Below are 15,417 nucleotides of genomic sequence, written 5' to 3' on the forward strand. Positions count from 1 at the left end.
TCCCCCCAATATGGGTATCATATGAAAGCCCATGAAAACCCAAACAAAATGGTGGGGTAAAATTTACCCATTACCCCATCCAGGGTAAAGTTTATCCAATATGAAAATTTTCGGTCAATGGGGCGGTATTACCCATTACCCTGGATTGGGTAATTGGTAAATTTTACCCCACCATTTTGTTTGGGTTTTCATGGGCTTTCATATGATACCCATATTGGGGGGATGCGTGCGATACACTTGCCAGAAATGCGTGGGTAAAACTTTCCAAGGGCGTTTTTACCCCATATATTTCAATGCCCATAGGGGTTTCTTCAGCCAGATTGATCATCTCGGCCTGTAGTATCACCATGCCGATTTTGAAGAAAATCGTAGGGGCCGCCCCATTGACCGAAAATTTTCATCTTGGGTAAACTTCACCCTGGATGGGGTAATGGGTAAATTTAACCCCACCATTTTGTTTGGGTTTTCATGGGCTTTCATATGATACCCATATGGGGGGATGCGTGCGATACACTTGCCAGAAATGCGTGGGTTAAACTTTCCAAGGGCGTTTTTACCCCATAGATTTCAATGCCCATAGGGGTTTCTTCAGCCAGATTGATCATCTCGGCCTGTAGTATCACCATGCCGATTTTGAAGAAAATCGTAGGGGCCGCCCCATTGACCGAAAATTTTCATCTTGGGTAAACTTTACCCTGGATGGGGTAATGGGTAAATTTTACCCCACCATTTTGTTTGGGTTTTCATGGGCTTTCATATGATACCCATATTGGGGGATGCGTGAGATACACTTGCCAGAAATGAGTGGGTAAAACTTTCCAAGGGCGTTTTTACCCCATAGATTTCAATGCCCATAGGGGTTTCTTCAGCCAGATTGATCATCTCGGCCTGTAGTATCACCATGCCGATTTTGAAGAAAATCGTAGGGGCCGCCCCATTGGCCGAAAATTTTCATCTTGGGTAAACTTTACCCTGGATGGGGTAATGGGTAAATTTTACCCCACCATTTTGTTTGGGTTTTCATGGGCTTTCATATGATACCCATATTGGGGGATGCGTGCGATACACTTGCCAGAAATGAGTGGGTAAAACTTTCTAAGGGCGTTTTTACCCCATAGATTTCAATGCCCATAGGGGTTTCTTCAGCCAGATTGATCATCTCGGCCTGTAGTATCACCATGCCGATTTTGAAGAAAATCGTAGGGGCCGCCCCATTGACCGAAAATTTTCATCCTGGTTAAATCATGCTTTTGGTTAAATTGATCCGGTATTTAACCATATCATTAGGTCCGGGGTGAAGAGATCTTTCAAATTGTGGTCTTATTTTTCAGTTTCGTCCAGCCGTTTAGGCGTAAAACGGTTTTTAGATTTTTTCCCTAGATTTCTAGATTTTTCCCTAGATTTGGCAGCCCCAATCTGGGCTGGGCCGAATGTGGGCTAACTTCCGTTACATCCCAGATAACTTGGTATATTTCCAATATGCTTCCAAATATCGCGTTGCTGAGAACGTCCTGGCGTTTCTATTTCCTTCCCTGGGGCACGTATTACCTGAGCAGCTGACCTTGACCCACAGGGTGACTGGCCTGGGTCATTGTTTACCCAGAGATCGGCGCATGAACCAAGGCCTAGACATGGGGATCAAACTTTACAGTTTAGAGGTTGCGTAGTCACACTTCTGGCACGCTCTAAGCTGGTAACACTCAGAAGAACGTGCCTGACATTTCAGAGTACCAGTTCTCACCAGCAAGCGCTGGTGGAAGAAGTTTAACTCGCGTACCGACGGGGGTCCGCGCCAATAGCAAACGACGGAGGGGGGGGGGGGCGGATATCCGCCCCCCCCCTCCCCTGAGATCTCGAGAACGAAGCAAGATAGCGACAAGCGGTAAACGGCATAGAGAACACACGGACAAGGTGTACAACTTTTTACTTAGCAAAAAACCTATGGTGACCTTTGATGACGTCACATGACCAATGTGTTGCCAAAATGTTGCCAAAGAGCAAAAAAGGACTCGATAGTCGAGGTTGATCGTATATGAAGTCACTCATGGCATATTACGCCATTCCGACGCGTTTTAATGTAAAAATAAGAAAGTTGATCCACCCCCCCCCCCATTGACTTGTAATGGGGTGGTCAAAAAATTGACCTGACCTTATGTCATCGATATCAACAAATTGTAGCTACCAATGTCCAATGACCTCATTGCATCTTGCAGGTTTCAAAGGAGTTCGTCATCTACTGTAGCACTGACACGGTGGCAAAGTTGCAAAAAAAGTGATTTGAGGTCGGGTCATTCAAAAATCAAAGTGACCTGACCTTAACCCTCGCCGGGCGAGGGTTGGTTGGTTGATGCAACCCCCTCCCCTAAGGTTTTTCGCAAATACCGTAAAAGCGTAGCGTAGCGCCGCCAAATTTGGCATACCCTCTGGGGCAACATTTTCGCACCTATCCTGAAATTTTGAGGTCCCAGTCTTTTCAGGTCAGGTCACCAGGTCACAAAAACCGGTACAAGGTCAGGGGAAATTGGAATAGCTTAGCGGCAACTGAATTTCAGAGTTCAGTTAAATTGGTAACAAAGTATATCATTCGATGCGCACGGACGTCCTGAGTTCACTGGTGCTTTTATTTTTGTTCTATCGTCCGCCCCCGTCGGTGCGCGGGTAAGGGAGGAGGGGAGCGTCGCAGGTAGACCCCAATCAGGGCGGCCGTTCTGCATTTCAACCATCAGATCGTCATGAAGTATGAACCCGGAAAATCCGAGCACTCTGCGAAAAGGTTGTCTAAACTGACTTCCATCCAATGTATGGGACGACTGCCCGTCGATACTGGAGAGTGGAGGGACAAACTTGTACTTAGGCCCATATGGCTCGTGTAGGGAGGGCCAAAATTAGCGGGAAATCAGCAAGTCCAGAGCCTTCAATTTTTTAAGAAACGTTAGAGCTGGATTGTGGAAAAGTGGAAACGGAGTAGAAACGGGTCCTGATTACTGACGAGTCTAATTTCACCTGCTTTACCAACCAAACCGCCAGAAAGAGCGAGTATGGGTTGGAAACATGGCAGAAGTCCCGACAGACTCCAGGGCCTGGGCTAGCTGGACGTGATTCCGCTGAAAATGGTGGTCGATGCCGACTACTATGCAGAGAATATCCTGGAGAAAGTCTGTCTCCCTGCCATTAACAGGACGGCAGTGTTCTAAAATTGGATTTTGGTTGGGTGTGACGATGATGACCAAAAAATCTACGATGAGAAAAAAAAACAAGTGAAAACCTATATCACTTTCGCAATAAAGGCGTAACGCTACGCTGGCTGATAATAAAAGAACATACCATTCCTGACCACCAAAACTAACCGAAAAAGACGATGCAAATAGGTAAGGATGATCTACGGCAGAATTATAACTTTAACATCTGATCGCCAACTGTTTCTAAATCCGTCCCATTTTATTCTAACATTTGTGTTTGATTGAGACTAATGAATTTAAGAATCACCCTTGTCTCTTATACGGCAAAGAATGAATACCTACTTCAACCAGTGAGATTTCATTTTCCTCACAAGTCAAAATGCATTGTCACAATTGAATGACAGTCCAGTGGCCATCCTTCTCCTAGCCTTAAATCAATGCCTTCCTCAGGGGGGCGACACGGCTATTCGCGCAATGTATTCATTTATGGGCCGCGCGGGGCCTCGCGATGACGCGGCTGGAGGCAACTGCTCAGCGCGCTAGGATACTTCTGGCGGGGCCGGGCGCTGAACGGTGTGCAATGAATGGGTTATGGTCGGGCAGACAGAGATGAGGCATTGAATTTGAAATGACATCAGCAATCGGGTGGGGAAGGAGAACGTTTCTAATCGAGCTTGGGATGGGGAAAGCCGAAAATATCACGATCGACTCATAGCTCGGACCAAGGCCGTATATTAGGCTCCGACAGGGCCGGGTGCTGTACCATGTGTAGTATATTTTAGGCGGGCAGACGGAGATGAGTTATTGGATTTAAATTCACCTTACCATCGGTTTCTGGTGAGGTTTGAAGACGTCTTTAGTCAAGCTCGGAGTGGGGCAACGGCCACTGGCGGATCCAGGGAAGGCATTTGAGGCAAATGTCTTCCCCAACAACCAGGGCAGCGCCCGAAATCGATTTTCGAGAATAAATGAAAACTTCACAAATTTTCTGAGGAAATGTTGGTTAATCACACCGCACAGCAGTGCGCAAGGAATCGAAATCCGAGTTTTTTTTTATTAATTCCGAGAAACCTTTTTGGGGTAAGCCCCCGCAGTGTCCAATACCGCTTCCTGGATCCGCCAGTTGTGAATAAGCCACGGTCGATACCGAGCTTCGGCGGGACCAGGCGCTGTACACGTTGTTCTTTGAATGAAGAGGTGGACAGACACCTAGCCCCACATCCTACTGCTATGCCCGGGCTTCTGTAGATGAAGCACCGGCATCACGGAATCCCAGAGGGCCTGCGAGTCGACCAGGTGGCCGCTTTGGCCGCCGGGTACTGCAGCTCCCTGGAGTTGCCTGTGACCGATGGCAAAACAACAGCTCCGGCGGTGCCCCTGTGGGCCGTAGTAATTAGTGAATTCCCGTAATGTAGAGATCATATCCTCAATGATCTCCATTACCATTTTATATTCCTAAACAATATGACAGACCAATTATGCTTGCCTACGTTCAGGCATTACCTCTGATGGTCATACGCCCAGTACAACATGTGTTGTCTGTCAAACAACAATCGACGACGGGATCCCTTCTCATCATCTCTTAACCCTCGCCCGCACATGGTGGTTGCCCCCCCCCCCCCCAGGTAGTCTTTCTGCTCTGCACTCAACATTTTTAGAGCTAGAAGGCTGATTTTTCGTATAGCTGCTCCTCTATCCTTTCTTGTTGTCCACTGAAAATTTCAAGTTTCTGTGATTTTTGGTTTCGGAGATACTTGTTTTTCAGGTCATGTCATGACCCGAATGGCCAATTCTCAACATCTTGCGTTTGCCATGGGCCTTATGAGCTTTTGACACCCTGATTTCGGCCTTTTTTGCCAGTCTTACCTCCCACCTATCATGGAACATGTTGTTCGACGATGTACAGGGGTCAAGGTCAGGGTCAAGGTCAGCCTAGGTCATCTAAGATAATTGCGTTTTAGGCAAGCTGAATTTACTTTTTTGAAGTTTTTGACTGCATTTTTGGTAAAAGCTTCTCAGATCATGATTTCATGCAATATGGACCCAAAAACAATCGGTGCACACATCAGTATACACACAGACACACACAGACATACAAACACATATAATTGACCTTGACCTAACTTGACCTGAAATGACCTCAGCAGCAAAATTCTGGTCGGGTAGTGTGACAACGAGGTTCTAGCTGGCTTGGCACCAGAAAACAGCATCATCATCGGTATCTGATAAGCAGCACACTTGATCTTCAACGGTGACCCAAAACAGCAACATTTTTTAGTTTGACCTGACCTGGAAGGTCAATGACTGACCTGAGAAGGTAAAACTGGGTATCATTGGATTCGTCTCTTCCCAAAGAATCTTTTTGGTCTTACTGCTAAGCTCTATCTCCAACAGGAACGAAATGGCGCGGGAGGGGGGGGGGGTGGCAACCACCCCCCCCCCATGTGCGTTCTAGGATGGGAAAATGGCATGTGCGGGCGAGGGTTAAGCGATCGGTTGTCAATTCACCCACCCCGTTTCCCTAAAAATAGACGGTCAGATTCGGCCTGGGTCCTTACGACCCCTCTAAATTCGCCAGAAACGGGATCGGATCGCCGTTATTGCACCCGTCTCTGTCTTAAATACTATGACATGTTCGACCACGGACGTCGGACGGGGTGATCGTTCCACGAATGTACGCACCATCCAGGCCTAGGATGCATCGAGGTTTAAAAGGATGCAGTCTGTAGATCAATCAACAAACAAATGGTGGTATGCAACCACTTTTGAATATTTCCCTGGCTCCCGCAACGTTCCAACGCCCCTCCGTTATGCATTCGCCCTGTGTGTCCGCCGAGCCGGCTTGCCTCCAATGACGTCATCGGCCGGCCGGCGGCGTTCAACGTCAAACGGCTGGTGTCCTTACCTGGAGTTCTATAGCCTTGGCCTTCCTTTCCGTTTCAGATGCAGACAGCAGATATTACCGTCAGCATCTGCTAAGTTCCTACTCACGCTTACTGGCACGGATCCAGGACGGTCCTTCTGCCTGTATATTTCTCCTAAAGAAGATCATCCGCGGACCTCCATCCTCGCGACGCCAGTCGCCATCATGCGAGCGAACTAGGTCTTTAAGAAGCAGAAGATGCAATGATTCTGTTGAAATCTGTTGTCATATCTTGAGGAGGGTGGGGGAGGGGCGGGTGAGGGAGCTCTCCCTATATGCAGGCTTTGGTACTAGTCACTGGTCATTGGTCAAGGTATCTGGTCTGTACTCTGGTGTAGTGTAATTTGCCATGTGGATAAGTTTTCTTTCTTTTTTAAAGGTAGTGTGCCACCTTTGAAAGATTTCCCATTTTATTTTTCCTAGGATAAGAAGCTTCTGTTTTTACCCAATATCGCAAAAAAAAATCAAAAATGGGCCTGGAATAGTGCCTTTTTCGCCTAAAAGTTTATCGGTTTTTAGATATGTATAACAACTGTAGTGGGCTCACCTGCAAACAGGCGTCGGGCAACAATCGCGAATGCGGCGCACTTGTGACAATAAGCAAAGGTCATTATAGTGTTACGACCGTACGACGTACGGGAATGAGTTATCAGCTGTCTAATCGTAGACAACACAATGTCGAGCCTTAAACTGTAAGCCCGTATTGGTATTGTTTCTTTTATTTGGCTGTCGAACATTATTTATGGTTTGAAATATGATTTTATGTAAAATAATTGATATGAAAAAGCCGTCTTATAAGTTATGACCCCATTTCACCACACGCAAGTGGCAGAAATGACAATGATCAGCTGACGCATTTTTCTTGGCCGAAGTCAGAGCGCGCAGCCCGACGCACCACCACCGCACCACAAAGTATGAGCAGAAGCCGCGCCCAAAGCCAGGGCCCCGGTAACGTGAGGTAGCCGAGTCGGGGCAGCGTGCGCTGACCCAAGCCGGGGCCGCAGCTTTGGGCGCGGTCTACCGCATCCCCGCGGGCAGCCCCGGGCTATCACATGACACCGGGAGGACGCGCGGCTCCGGCTTGGGTCAGCGCACGCTGCCCTGACTCGGCTACCTCACGTTACCGGGGCCCTGGCTTTGGGCGTGGTCTACCGCACCACCTAACAGGCGTGTTCGAAACCGCAGGAGCTGATGATGAACGGGTTTATCGAAACTTGATTGGATGAGCATATCGGTAATAGCGATTTCAGTGTGTGCATTTATTGTTCATAGTGGTGTGAAATGTGGTTGGGGTACGACCGACAACCCGTCGGGGCGAATTTCGCACTGGGGTACTCAAAATTTGAAGAATTTAAGACGTTTCCATGAGTTTTGAAGGTATGGATAAGTTCTAAAAATCAGGTTCTCCTTATCTGGGCCATTAACTCCATACGGTCCAAGAAAGCTGGCACACTACCTTTAAGCAAAGGAAGTGGCAAGGAACCTGTCGTTGCCGTTGGAAAGGGTATCATTCGGTCGTCCTGTATTATTGATTTAGTGCAGTTGACTCAGACTGTGTACCTAATGCGTGAGGCGTGGTCATCACTGTGACACTGTCAGACATAAAATCTTAGGTAATCATGATACCCTGATGGGCAGTTTGTTGACGTAACTGATCGCTATGAAACCAGTTGACGTAACTGATCGCTATGAAACCAGAAACCGTATAACTCATGTGTGCTGGCCTCTGGGACGTTTTGCGCCTACAATATGGCAGCACTGCTTCCAAGATTACTGTATATTTGAGATAATATGCGGCAATATAAGTATGTAGTTTTCGTTCGCATCTGACCTGGTAACATTCGTACAGTGTACACAGTATAGCTTTGAGCTTTCCATTTTCAACAGATGGGGCATTCCACGATAGATCGTACCACTTTTTTCCAATTTGACACCCTCATCTCTCGGATTTTAACGATAATTGGTCTTAGGGGTAATCAGGGGCTCTGAATCCACCTGTAACAATTTCAGGCTTATCAGATGAGTGGTTTTTGAGTTATAGTGTATAACATGTTTTGGATCTTGCGTTGCAGCCCCAAGTTTGGCGGGCTGTAACTCTAAGACGGATAATCCAAATGCCAAATGTTATACGGCATTGAACTTGCATTGAAACACAGAATAATATGCATTTTTTAAATTTTGAAATTTATATTATTTTTGAAATATAACACCTCGAGTTTCCTTTCATTTGCATTTGTATGCCTTTGGAACCAATTTTTTTGAATTTTTATTTACTTAAAAACATTTTTGGATCATTTTTAAGTAGTATGCAAAAAAATTAGAGAGGTGTTCTTTCTATAAATGTACTTATTTTGCGTCACCGTAATGGTCTCGAATTGTGATTTCGGAAGAGAGCCTACAAATGGTGTGGTAAAGCTGCCTAGTGACATCACTGGTTACTGAAAGTTCAATTGAAGTCATTTTTGCCTCACTTTTGCATTGTTGACCTTGCGTGACGTTATTCGTACGTCACTAGGGTCATAAGAGTTTTTCGTCAATAACTCTCGATCAAATTGAGCTAGAGAGACGGGAAAGCTACCAATGGACTCGGGAAGACGTTGCGAATCGAATGATGTGCAATATGATCTCATTCACTCAGCTTCGTGGCCTGACCCGACTGTTAACCATCTCTGTGGCGGCGCTGTTTGTCCAGCGCCGCGCTGGTTGGCTTTGCCGCGGACTCGGGGCGGTCACGTGATGCCCGGCGGCCGGTCGGGGAGCGGAGCCAAATACACGGCAGTGTGCTGACCCGAGGTCAGCGACTTAAGCTGACCTCACCAGAACAAACAGTAGGTATACACTATACCATTCGACGCCCCGGAGCTAGGCAAACACAAAGATGCTAAAATCGCGGCTCTGCGACCATTTGCTGCGAAGTTATCTATCAAAAATCGGACCCGTAATTTGGGTCACTTGAAATGACCTCAGGGTCATTTCAAGGGGGGGGGGTGTTTGAACACCCCCCCCCCTTGTGGTTTTTCGCTAATATCTCAAAAACGGCGGCGCTCCGCGCCGCCGTTTTTGGTACACCTTATCATACATCAATTCTACACATGTTGTGAAAATTTCAGACCAAGGTCATTCAAGGTCAGGTCACCAGGTCACTTGAAGTGACCTCACCTCATAAAAAGTTTCAATGTCTGTCATAGCTACACCGAGTGACCGATCGCTTTGAAACTTTCAGCGATTGCTAAGAGCAATAGCATGTACAAAATGTATATCTCAGAATTTTGATATCGATGACCTAAGGTCAGGTCAATTTTGCGACCTCCCCATTATAAGTCAATGGGAGAAAATTGAAATGCGCCTCTTTTGGACGAAAGACATTATAAACACTCACAAACACCGAATTACAAGTGGTTTAGACACACAGAACATGAAAATGGTGTCCGTGACCCCTGTTTATGCCCTGAGGTCATCTTAGGTCACGAATGGTATCTAACAGTTTTTCGCAAATAACTTTTGATAGAGGCATGCTAGAGCGATGAAAACGCCTTAGATGTGTTCAGCTCGACGATACGGATCGACTGATATGCAACATGACCCTTTCCGGTCAGGTCATGACCTTGACCTGAGGTCAAATTTTCAAGTTGACCTTTCAAGGTCAAGCTATAGTTCATTCGATGCGTCTTGGCGAGAGGAACACGATACCGGTAAAAGTAGGCTCGTACGTGGCTTGGGTCAAAAGTTATTGCAGAAAAACTGTTTCCGAAAAAATCGGCTATTTTTGCAGTTTTTGCCCCCTGCAGGCAAAGCCGTTGACGTTAGGTCAAATCTGAGAGAATTACTCAGAAAGGGCGTTAATAGGGCTATCGAATGCGCTTTTCTGCGGCGCTGTAGCTATATTAGTTCCCGAGTTATGCGTTGGCTTCTTGGAAATTTTCGACATTCGACCTGGAAATCGGCGAAATTTTGCCTTCAATGACCTCTGGTGACCTGACCTTTGACCTGACCAAGAAATTGACCGAAGTGATTTCGTCATTATTTTTGACGCTCTTTTGAACGCCGCCTTCCGCGTATCGCTACGTGGCCCAGGAGCCGAGTTACAAGGGGGGGTGTTCAAACACCCCCCCCCCCCCAGCAGGGCGTGGAAATCCAGGACCCCCAGCCGGGCGCGGGTTAAAGGACCTGAGGTTTATTTTGAAGGAATAAAAATGGCAAAAATTTTGGTCCCAAGGGCCATTAAAGACAATTAAAAAAAAAAAAAATACTACGACTTTTTCAATATGTAAAGCTTTTCTTTCCAATTTTAAAAATACTGTATTAATCTTTGATTCATCGTTAGTTCAAAGCTGTTTACCGTTTGTTGCTTGCTTAGCTCGTTTTTGAGTTATAGCTCATCAAACTCACCCTTACAATCTGAAATTTAGAAAATATTATGCAATGTAGCTCAAAAAGTTGTCATCTGAGAAGTCTGATATTTTGGCAGGTGTTTTTGGAGCCTATGATTACCCCTTGTACCAATTTTCATTCAAATCTGAGAGATGAGGGTGACGGGCCTGGTAGGTACGATCTATCGTGGAATGCCCCAGATATGACAATGGCTGGATGATACTGGAAATGGTGCCTTTGCTCTAACCACACGGAACGGGACGCAGTATTGAGTATGCAATTGCGGTCGCACTATGCAGCATGACATACGCCGGAAATCTCCCGGCCCGAACGCCGGAACGGCCAGCGATAGTCGGTACTCATTACGCATAGTGAAAATGGAAACGGTGTCAGCGCAACTCGTCGAAAGGAACGGTGCACTAGATGAGACTAGAAAAAGGGTCACTGATTAGGGCACCCCAAACGGAACGATGTGCACTGCGCAGCATAATACGCAACATCGCAATAAAAAGTGTGCAACTAACCAGGGCATCCGTATCGGAACGGAACGGGCGCAAAAAAAAAATGATAAAAGGATGCCACCGACCTCATGGCCGGCCACCGAAACGGAGCGGTAGCTACGTATCATGTCACGTGGTAAGTGCTGAGTGAGAGAGCGTCACTGATCAGTGATCAGTGATCAGAGCACCCGCAACAGAACGGAGGGCATCAGTGATCACTGATCAGAGCAACTGCAACGGAACGGAGGGCGTCGCTGATCAGGACATCAGGACATAGTACGAGCCGACATACGCCGAATCGCGATTCCGGCCAAACATAGCCTCAAGAAATAGGTCATAGGTCAAAGGTCATTTGGGTCAGGAATATGAGATTTTCAGAGTAGGTGTCCAATTAATTGACTCGAGGGTCCTGAAAGTTTCGTCGCGATCGGCCGCTTTTTCGCGAGTTATTCTCGAAAAAAAAACGAGGGGGTGGTTCGTTCGATCCCCCACCCCCATACGGGCGAGGGATAATTTATAAAAAAGCTAGAGCCTTCTTAATCCAATCTACCATCTTCAGAATATGTATGGGGCAGATATGGGAATACCGTATCTTAAATTTATCCCTAGAGGTGTGCCAAGGTATCCTTTCACTCATCTTGGCTTTCCCTCGGCCGAACGCTTCGTGTTAATTAAAAACCTCTAGAAACTAATTGAAATGAATAATTGGCAGTAAGATTATTGCAAAAGCATGAGAAATTAACGTAAAATACCTCATTACCGGTCTTATAACCTCATTTCGCGTATGAAACCTGCCAGAGGCCACAGAGTTTCATATTCATCCCTAGGGTGTGCCAGGGTGGCGTATCAGCCATCTTGAACCCCTGCCCGACCCGACGCCTCGAGTTTTAAAGACATCTAAAAACTAATAACGTTAATAATTTGTTGTGAAATTGATATAATATGATCAGAAAAGAACGCAGAATAAATAAGTATCGGTCTCAAAACATTATTTTGCCTATGAAACCAGCCAGAGCCCGCGGAGTTTTAGATTCATCCCTAGGGTGTGCCCAGGGTGGCTTTTCTCATCTTGGACCTCTACCAGGCGCGACGCCTCGAGCTTTAAAGTCATCTAGAAGCCATTGACGGACATAATTTGTGGCGAAATTGTTGCGATAGGATCAGAAATAAACGCAGAATAAATTGGTATCGGTCTCAAAACATTATTTTACCTATGAAACCAGCCAGAGACCGCGGAGTTTTAAATTTATCCCTAGGGTGTGCGCAGGGTGGCTTTTCTCATCTTGGACCTCTGCCAGGCCCGACGCATCGAGCTTTAAAGTCTTCTAGAAGCCATTGACGGACATAATTTGTGGTGAAATTGATACAACAGGATCAGAAATGAATGTAGAATAAATTGGTATCGGTCTTATAACCCTATTTTGTATATGAAACAAGTTATAGCCCACCAAGTTTTAAATTCATCCCTAGGGTGTGCGCAGGGTGTGCCCAGCTGACTGCGGGTCCAAAGATGAAAATTTTGTAGGCGTATCCTGCGTAACTTAGTCAAAAGCGAATTGCAGAGGTAGTGTTTAATTTGCGCAAGCAGCGGCTCTTCCGTTTTGCGTTGGCAGCAAACCACCAATCATAGTTGTTATGAATATCCAAAAGCATTTATTCAGAACACAAGCCTGGTTTTTACAAACAGTTGAGGTGATCAAGGTCATTCAACGCATATTTGTTATTAACAGCTGGAAGTGTGCAAGGTTATTTTCTTTCGTTGTCAGTCAGGGTGAGTTGTTGGGTTTGTGTCTTGATTTAGCATCTTTTTTCATGGAAATTGCGTATTATGGAGCAAACCTGTAAGTTCTGTCTATATGGCGCTGCTAGGTGTATCTGGTAATCTGGCTGTTAATTGTTGAGCATGCGTTGAGCATTTTTCAAAGATGAAAGAATTCCAATTTACCTGGTTTTGGGGATGAAAATATTTTGCCCATTAGGTGTGATTTTCCACCCAGAATTCCCAAAAAATGGAACACTGCAGGACGGCCACCACGGGCTCCGTTCTTCCTCGCAGGTCAGACAGCACTCTCATTGAGAATGGTGCTCCCGATCAGCAGCGGTCTGCCAGAACTCAGCGGTGGTGCCAGTGGCTTCTTTCTTATATCTGGAGTACCAAGGACACAAGGCTAGGGAACAACTCAGCTGACCTAAATTCTGCTGTATTATTTTTACTGCAGGAAGGGGACGGTTCGTAAGGTATCAAAACTTTTGCAGCACCCTATTGTTATTTCCTCCTTTTTTTTCTCATCCCTGGGTTATGTTTTTCTTTACGGCACACCGAACTGAAATCCGATTTTAGAACACTGGAGCGGCCACCGCCCGAGGGCAGCCAGCTGACCTACCTGCAGACGACGCCCTGCTGGTGGAGTCGCTCCAGCGTCACCACCAGCTGCGCCGTCCACAGGCGCAGCTGGTCGGCCGACGGCCGCGCCGGCGCCGCCGCCCGCTCCGGCTCCGGCTCCGGCGGCGCGGCCTCGTCCCCGCCGCCGCGGCTCCACCACTGCTCGTCCAGGGTGGGCCGGCGCCGCGCGGCGGCGGCACAGGGGCGCCCGCCGCCGTCCGGCTCCCCGGCCGCTCCGCCCGGGGGCGGGGCGCCGCGGTCCGACACGGCGCCACTGGCCGGCGGCGGCGGGTCCCGCTGGCGGCGGCCCGTGTCTCGCAGGGTCCGCTCCACGGCCGACAGCAGCTGCTGGGAGCGGCTCAGCAGCCGGTCCGGCGAGCCCTCCGCCGCCGGCTCCGGCTCCGGCTCCGACTCCGCTGCCCCCGGCACCGGCTCCGGGCAGCTGAGGTTGCGCGCCAGCGACACGGAGCCTGAGCGGCGCGCCGACGCCGCAAACTCCTCAAACAGCTGCAGGTAGCTGGAGCTCATGGCGTCTGCCGCCGGGTGCGCCGGCTCCGGCTCGGCCGCCGGGTCTGGCGGGTGCGCCGGCTCCGGCTCGGGCGCCGGGTCTGGCGGGTGCGCCGGGTCAGCCAGGTGCGCCGGGTCTGCCGGGTCTGCCGGGTCTGTCGGGTGCGCCGGGTCTGCTGGGTCTGCCGGGTCTGTCGGGTGCGCCGGGTCTGGCAGCGACTCGCCCGCTGAGGCGGGGCCGGCCGGCTCCAGCTCCGCCGGCAGGTCCGGGGACGCGGTTGCCTCGGTCGCCGCCTGGGTCAGCCCAGCCAGCGAGTCGAACAGTCGACCATGCCTGCGAACGGACGGCACAGGTACCTGTCAATCGCCTACTCTGTGCCGCGGCGGCCTCCAAAACTGAGCAGCGCAACGCAACGCTTTTAAACCATCGGTAGTCATTGCAAGTGAAAACATGTGAAGGTACATTGATGCTGCCGATTGCGTCTGATCTGCATTCCCAAAAACGTGTAATCATGAAAGCAGTTTAGATTTGATCTGTAAGAATCTTGGATTTGATGTTCTCCCCAGCACCAGACAACACAACCTTAAAAAAACACACAAAACACACACACACAACTATTGGGCCTGCCTGGAGCCCGACTCCAGCCGTCCGGCGGCTCCGGTGTTTGAGGGCTGAGAAGGCGGGCGTCGGAGGGTGGTGGCACCCACGAGGCACTGGAACGGGAGGTACTGGGACGGGGGTACTGGAACGAGAGGTACTGGGACGGGAGGTACTGGGACGGGGGTACTGGGACGGGAGGTACTGGGACGGGGGTACTGGGACGGGGGTACTGGGACGGGGGTACTGGGACAGGAGGTACTGGGACGGTGGGTACTATAGTAGGTAGGTACCCGGGCGTAAGGTGGTACGTACGGGAGGTACTCAAGCACCAGGTAGTATGCCGTGTCCGTCTCGACCAGTCGGTGCAGCTGCACCATATGCGGCACACGCTCCGGGAGCACGGTGGCCGCGCGTGCCAAGTCCGGCGAGCAGGCGCACTTTACCACCACCTGCCGACACCGGCGGGCCACACGTGGATACCATCAGTTCTGAAAACCAATTTCAAGCCACATACGAGCACACATTATTTTCTTAGGCATTATTTCAGGCAGCGAAACAGGTGCATGGATATCCTTCCGCGAGATGGTCCCGGCCGGTAAGGTCTGTTCGCCTTCCATTCGTCCGTTCGCGTCTCCCTCCGTCCCAGGTCGCCCGGCGCCACGGCCGGGTATGCGGACCACCCTCCCGTCCCGTCCGCGGGCGGTGCGCCTGCTGTCCCCGCCCTCACCTTGACCAGGAGGCGCTGCTGCGACCCGGCGCGCCGGTCGGCCACCATCAGATGTCCGCCGGCGGCGAGCCCGAGCACTTTGTATCGCTCCAGGTGGCGGCCACCTTCAACACAGAGGCCACTGAGGCGGCGCCGGCGCAGCTAGAACACACGGACACGGACACGGCGGCCCGGTGACGCGCCCACCACACACAGCGGGCAGACGCGCCCAATACACACAGCGGAC

At 49.3% G+C, this 15,417-nt stretch overlaps 1 protein-coding gene across 1 annotated transcript in view; it reads right to left on the reverse strand.

Moving 5' to 3' along the window:
• The window catches only part of LOC122380946 (ribosomal protein S6 kinase delta-1-like), a 35,437-nt gene that overhangs the window by 2,557 nt on the left and 17,463 nt on the right, over positions 1-15,417 (reverse strand). The window contains exons 8-11 of the mRNA XM_043364598.1: positions 15,192-15,332; positions 14,777-14,913; positions 13,636-14,197; positions 13,358-13,485 (exon numbers count right to left, since the gene is read on the reverse strand). Of these exons, the coding sequence (XP_043220533.1) occupies positions 13,358-13,485; positions 13,636-14,197; positions 14,777-14,913; positions 15,192-15,332 (968 nt within the window). The remainder of the gene's footprint in view (positions 1-13,357; positions 13,486-13,635; positions 14,198-14,776; positions 14,914-15,191; positions 15,333-15,417) is intronic.

Source organism: Amphibalanus amphitrite, unplaced genomic scaffold (assembly GCF_019059575.1).
Source record: "Amphibalanus amphitrite isolate SeventyFive unplaced genomic scaffold, NRLGWU_Aamphi_draft 000010F_arrow, whole genome shotgun sequence".
Taxonomy (NCBI): Eukaryota; Metazoa; Arthropoda; class Thecostraca; order Balanomorpha; family Balanidae; genus Amphibalanus; species Amphibalanus amphitrite.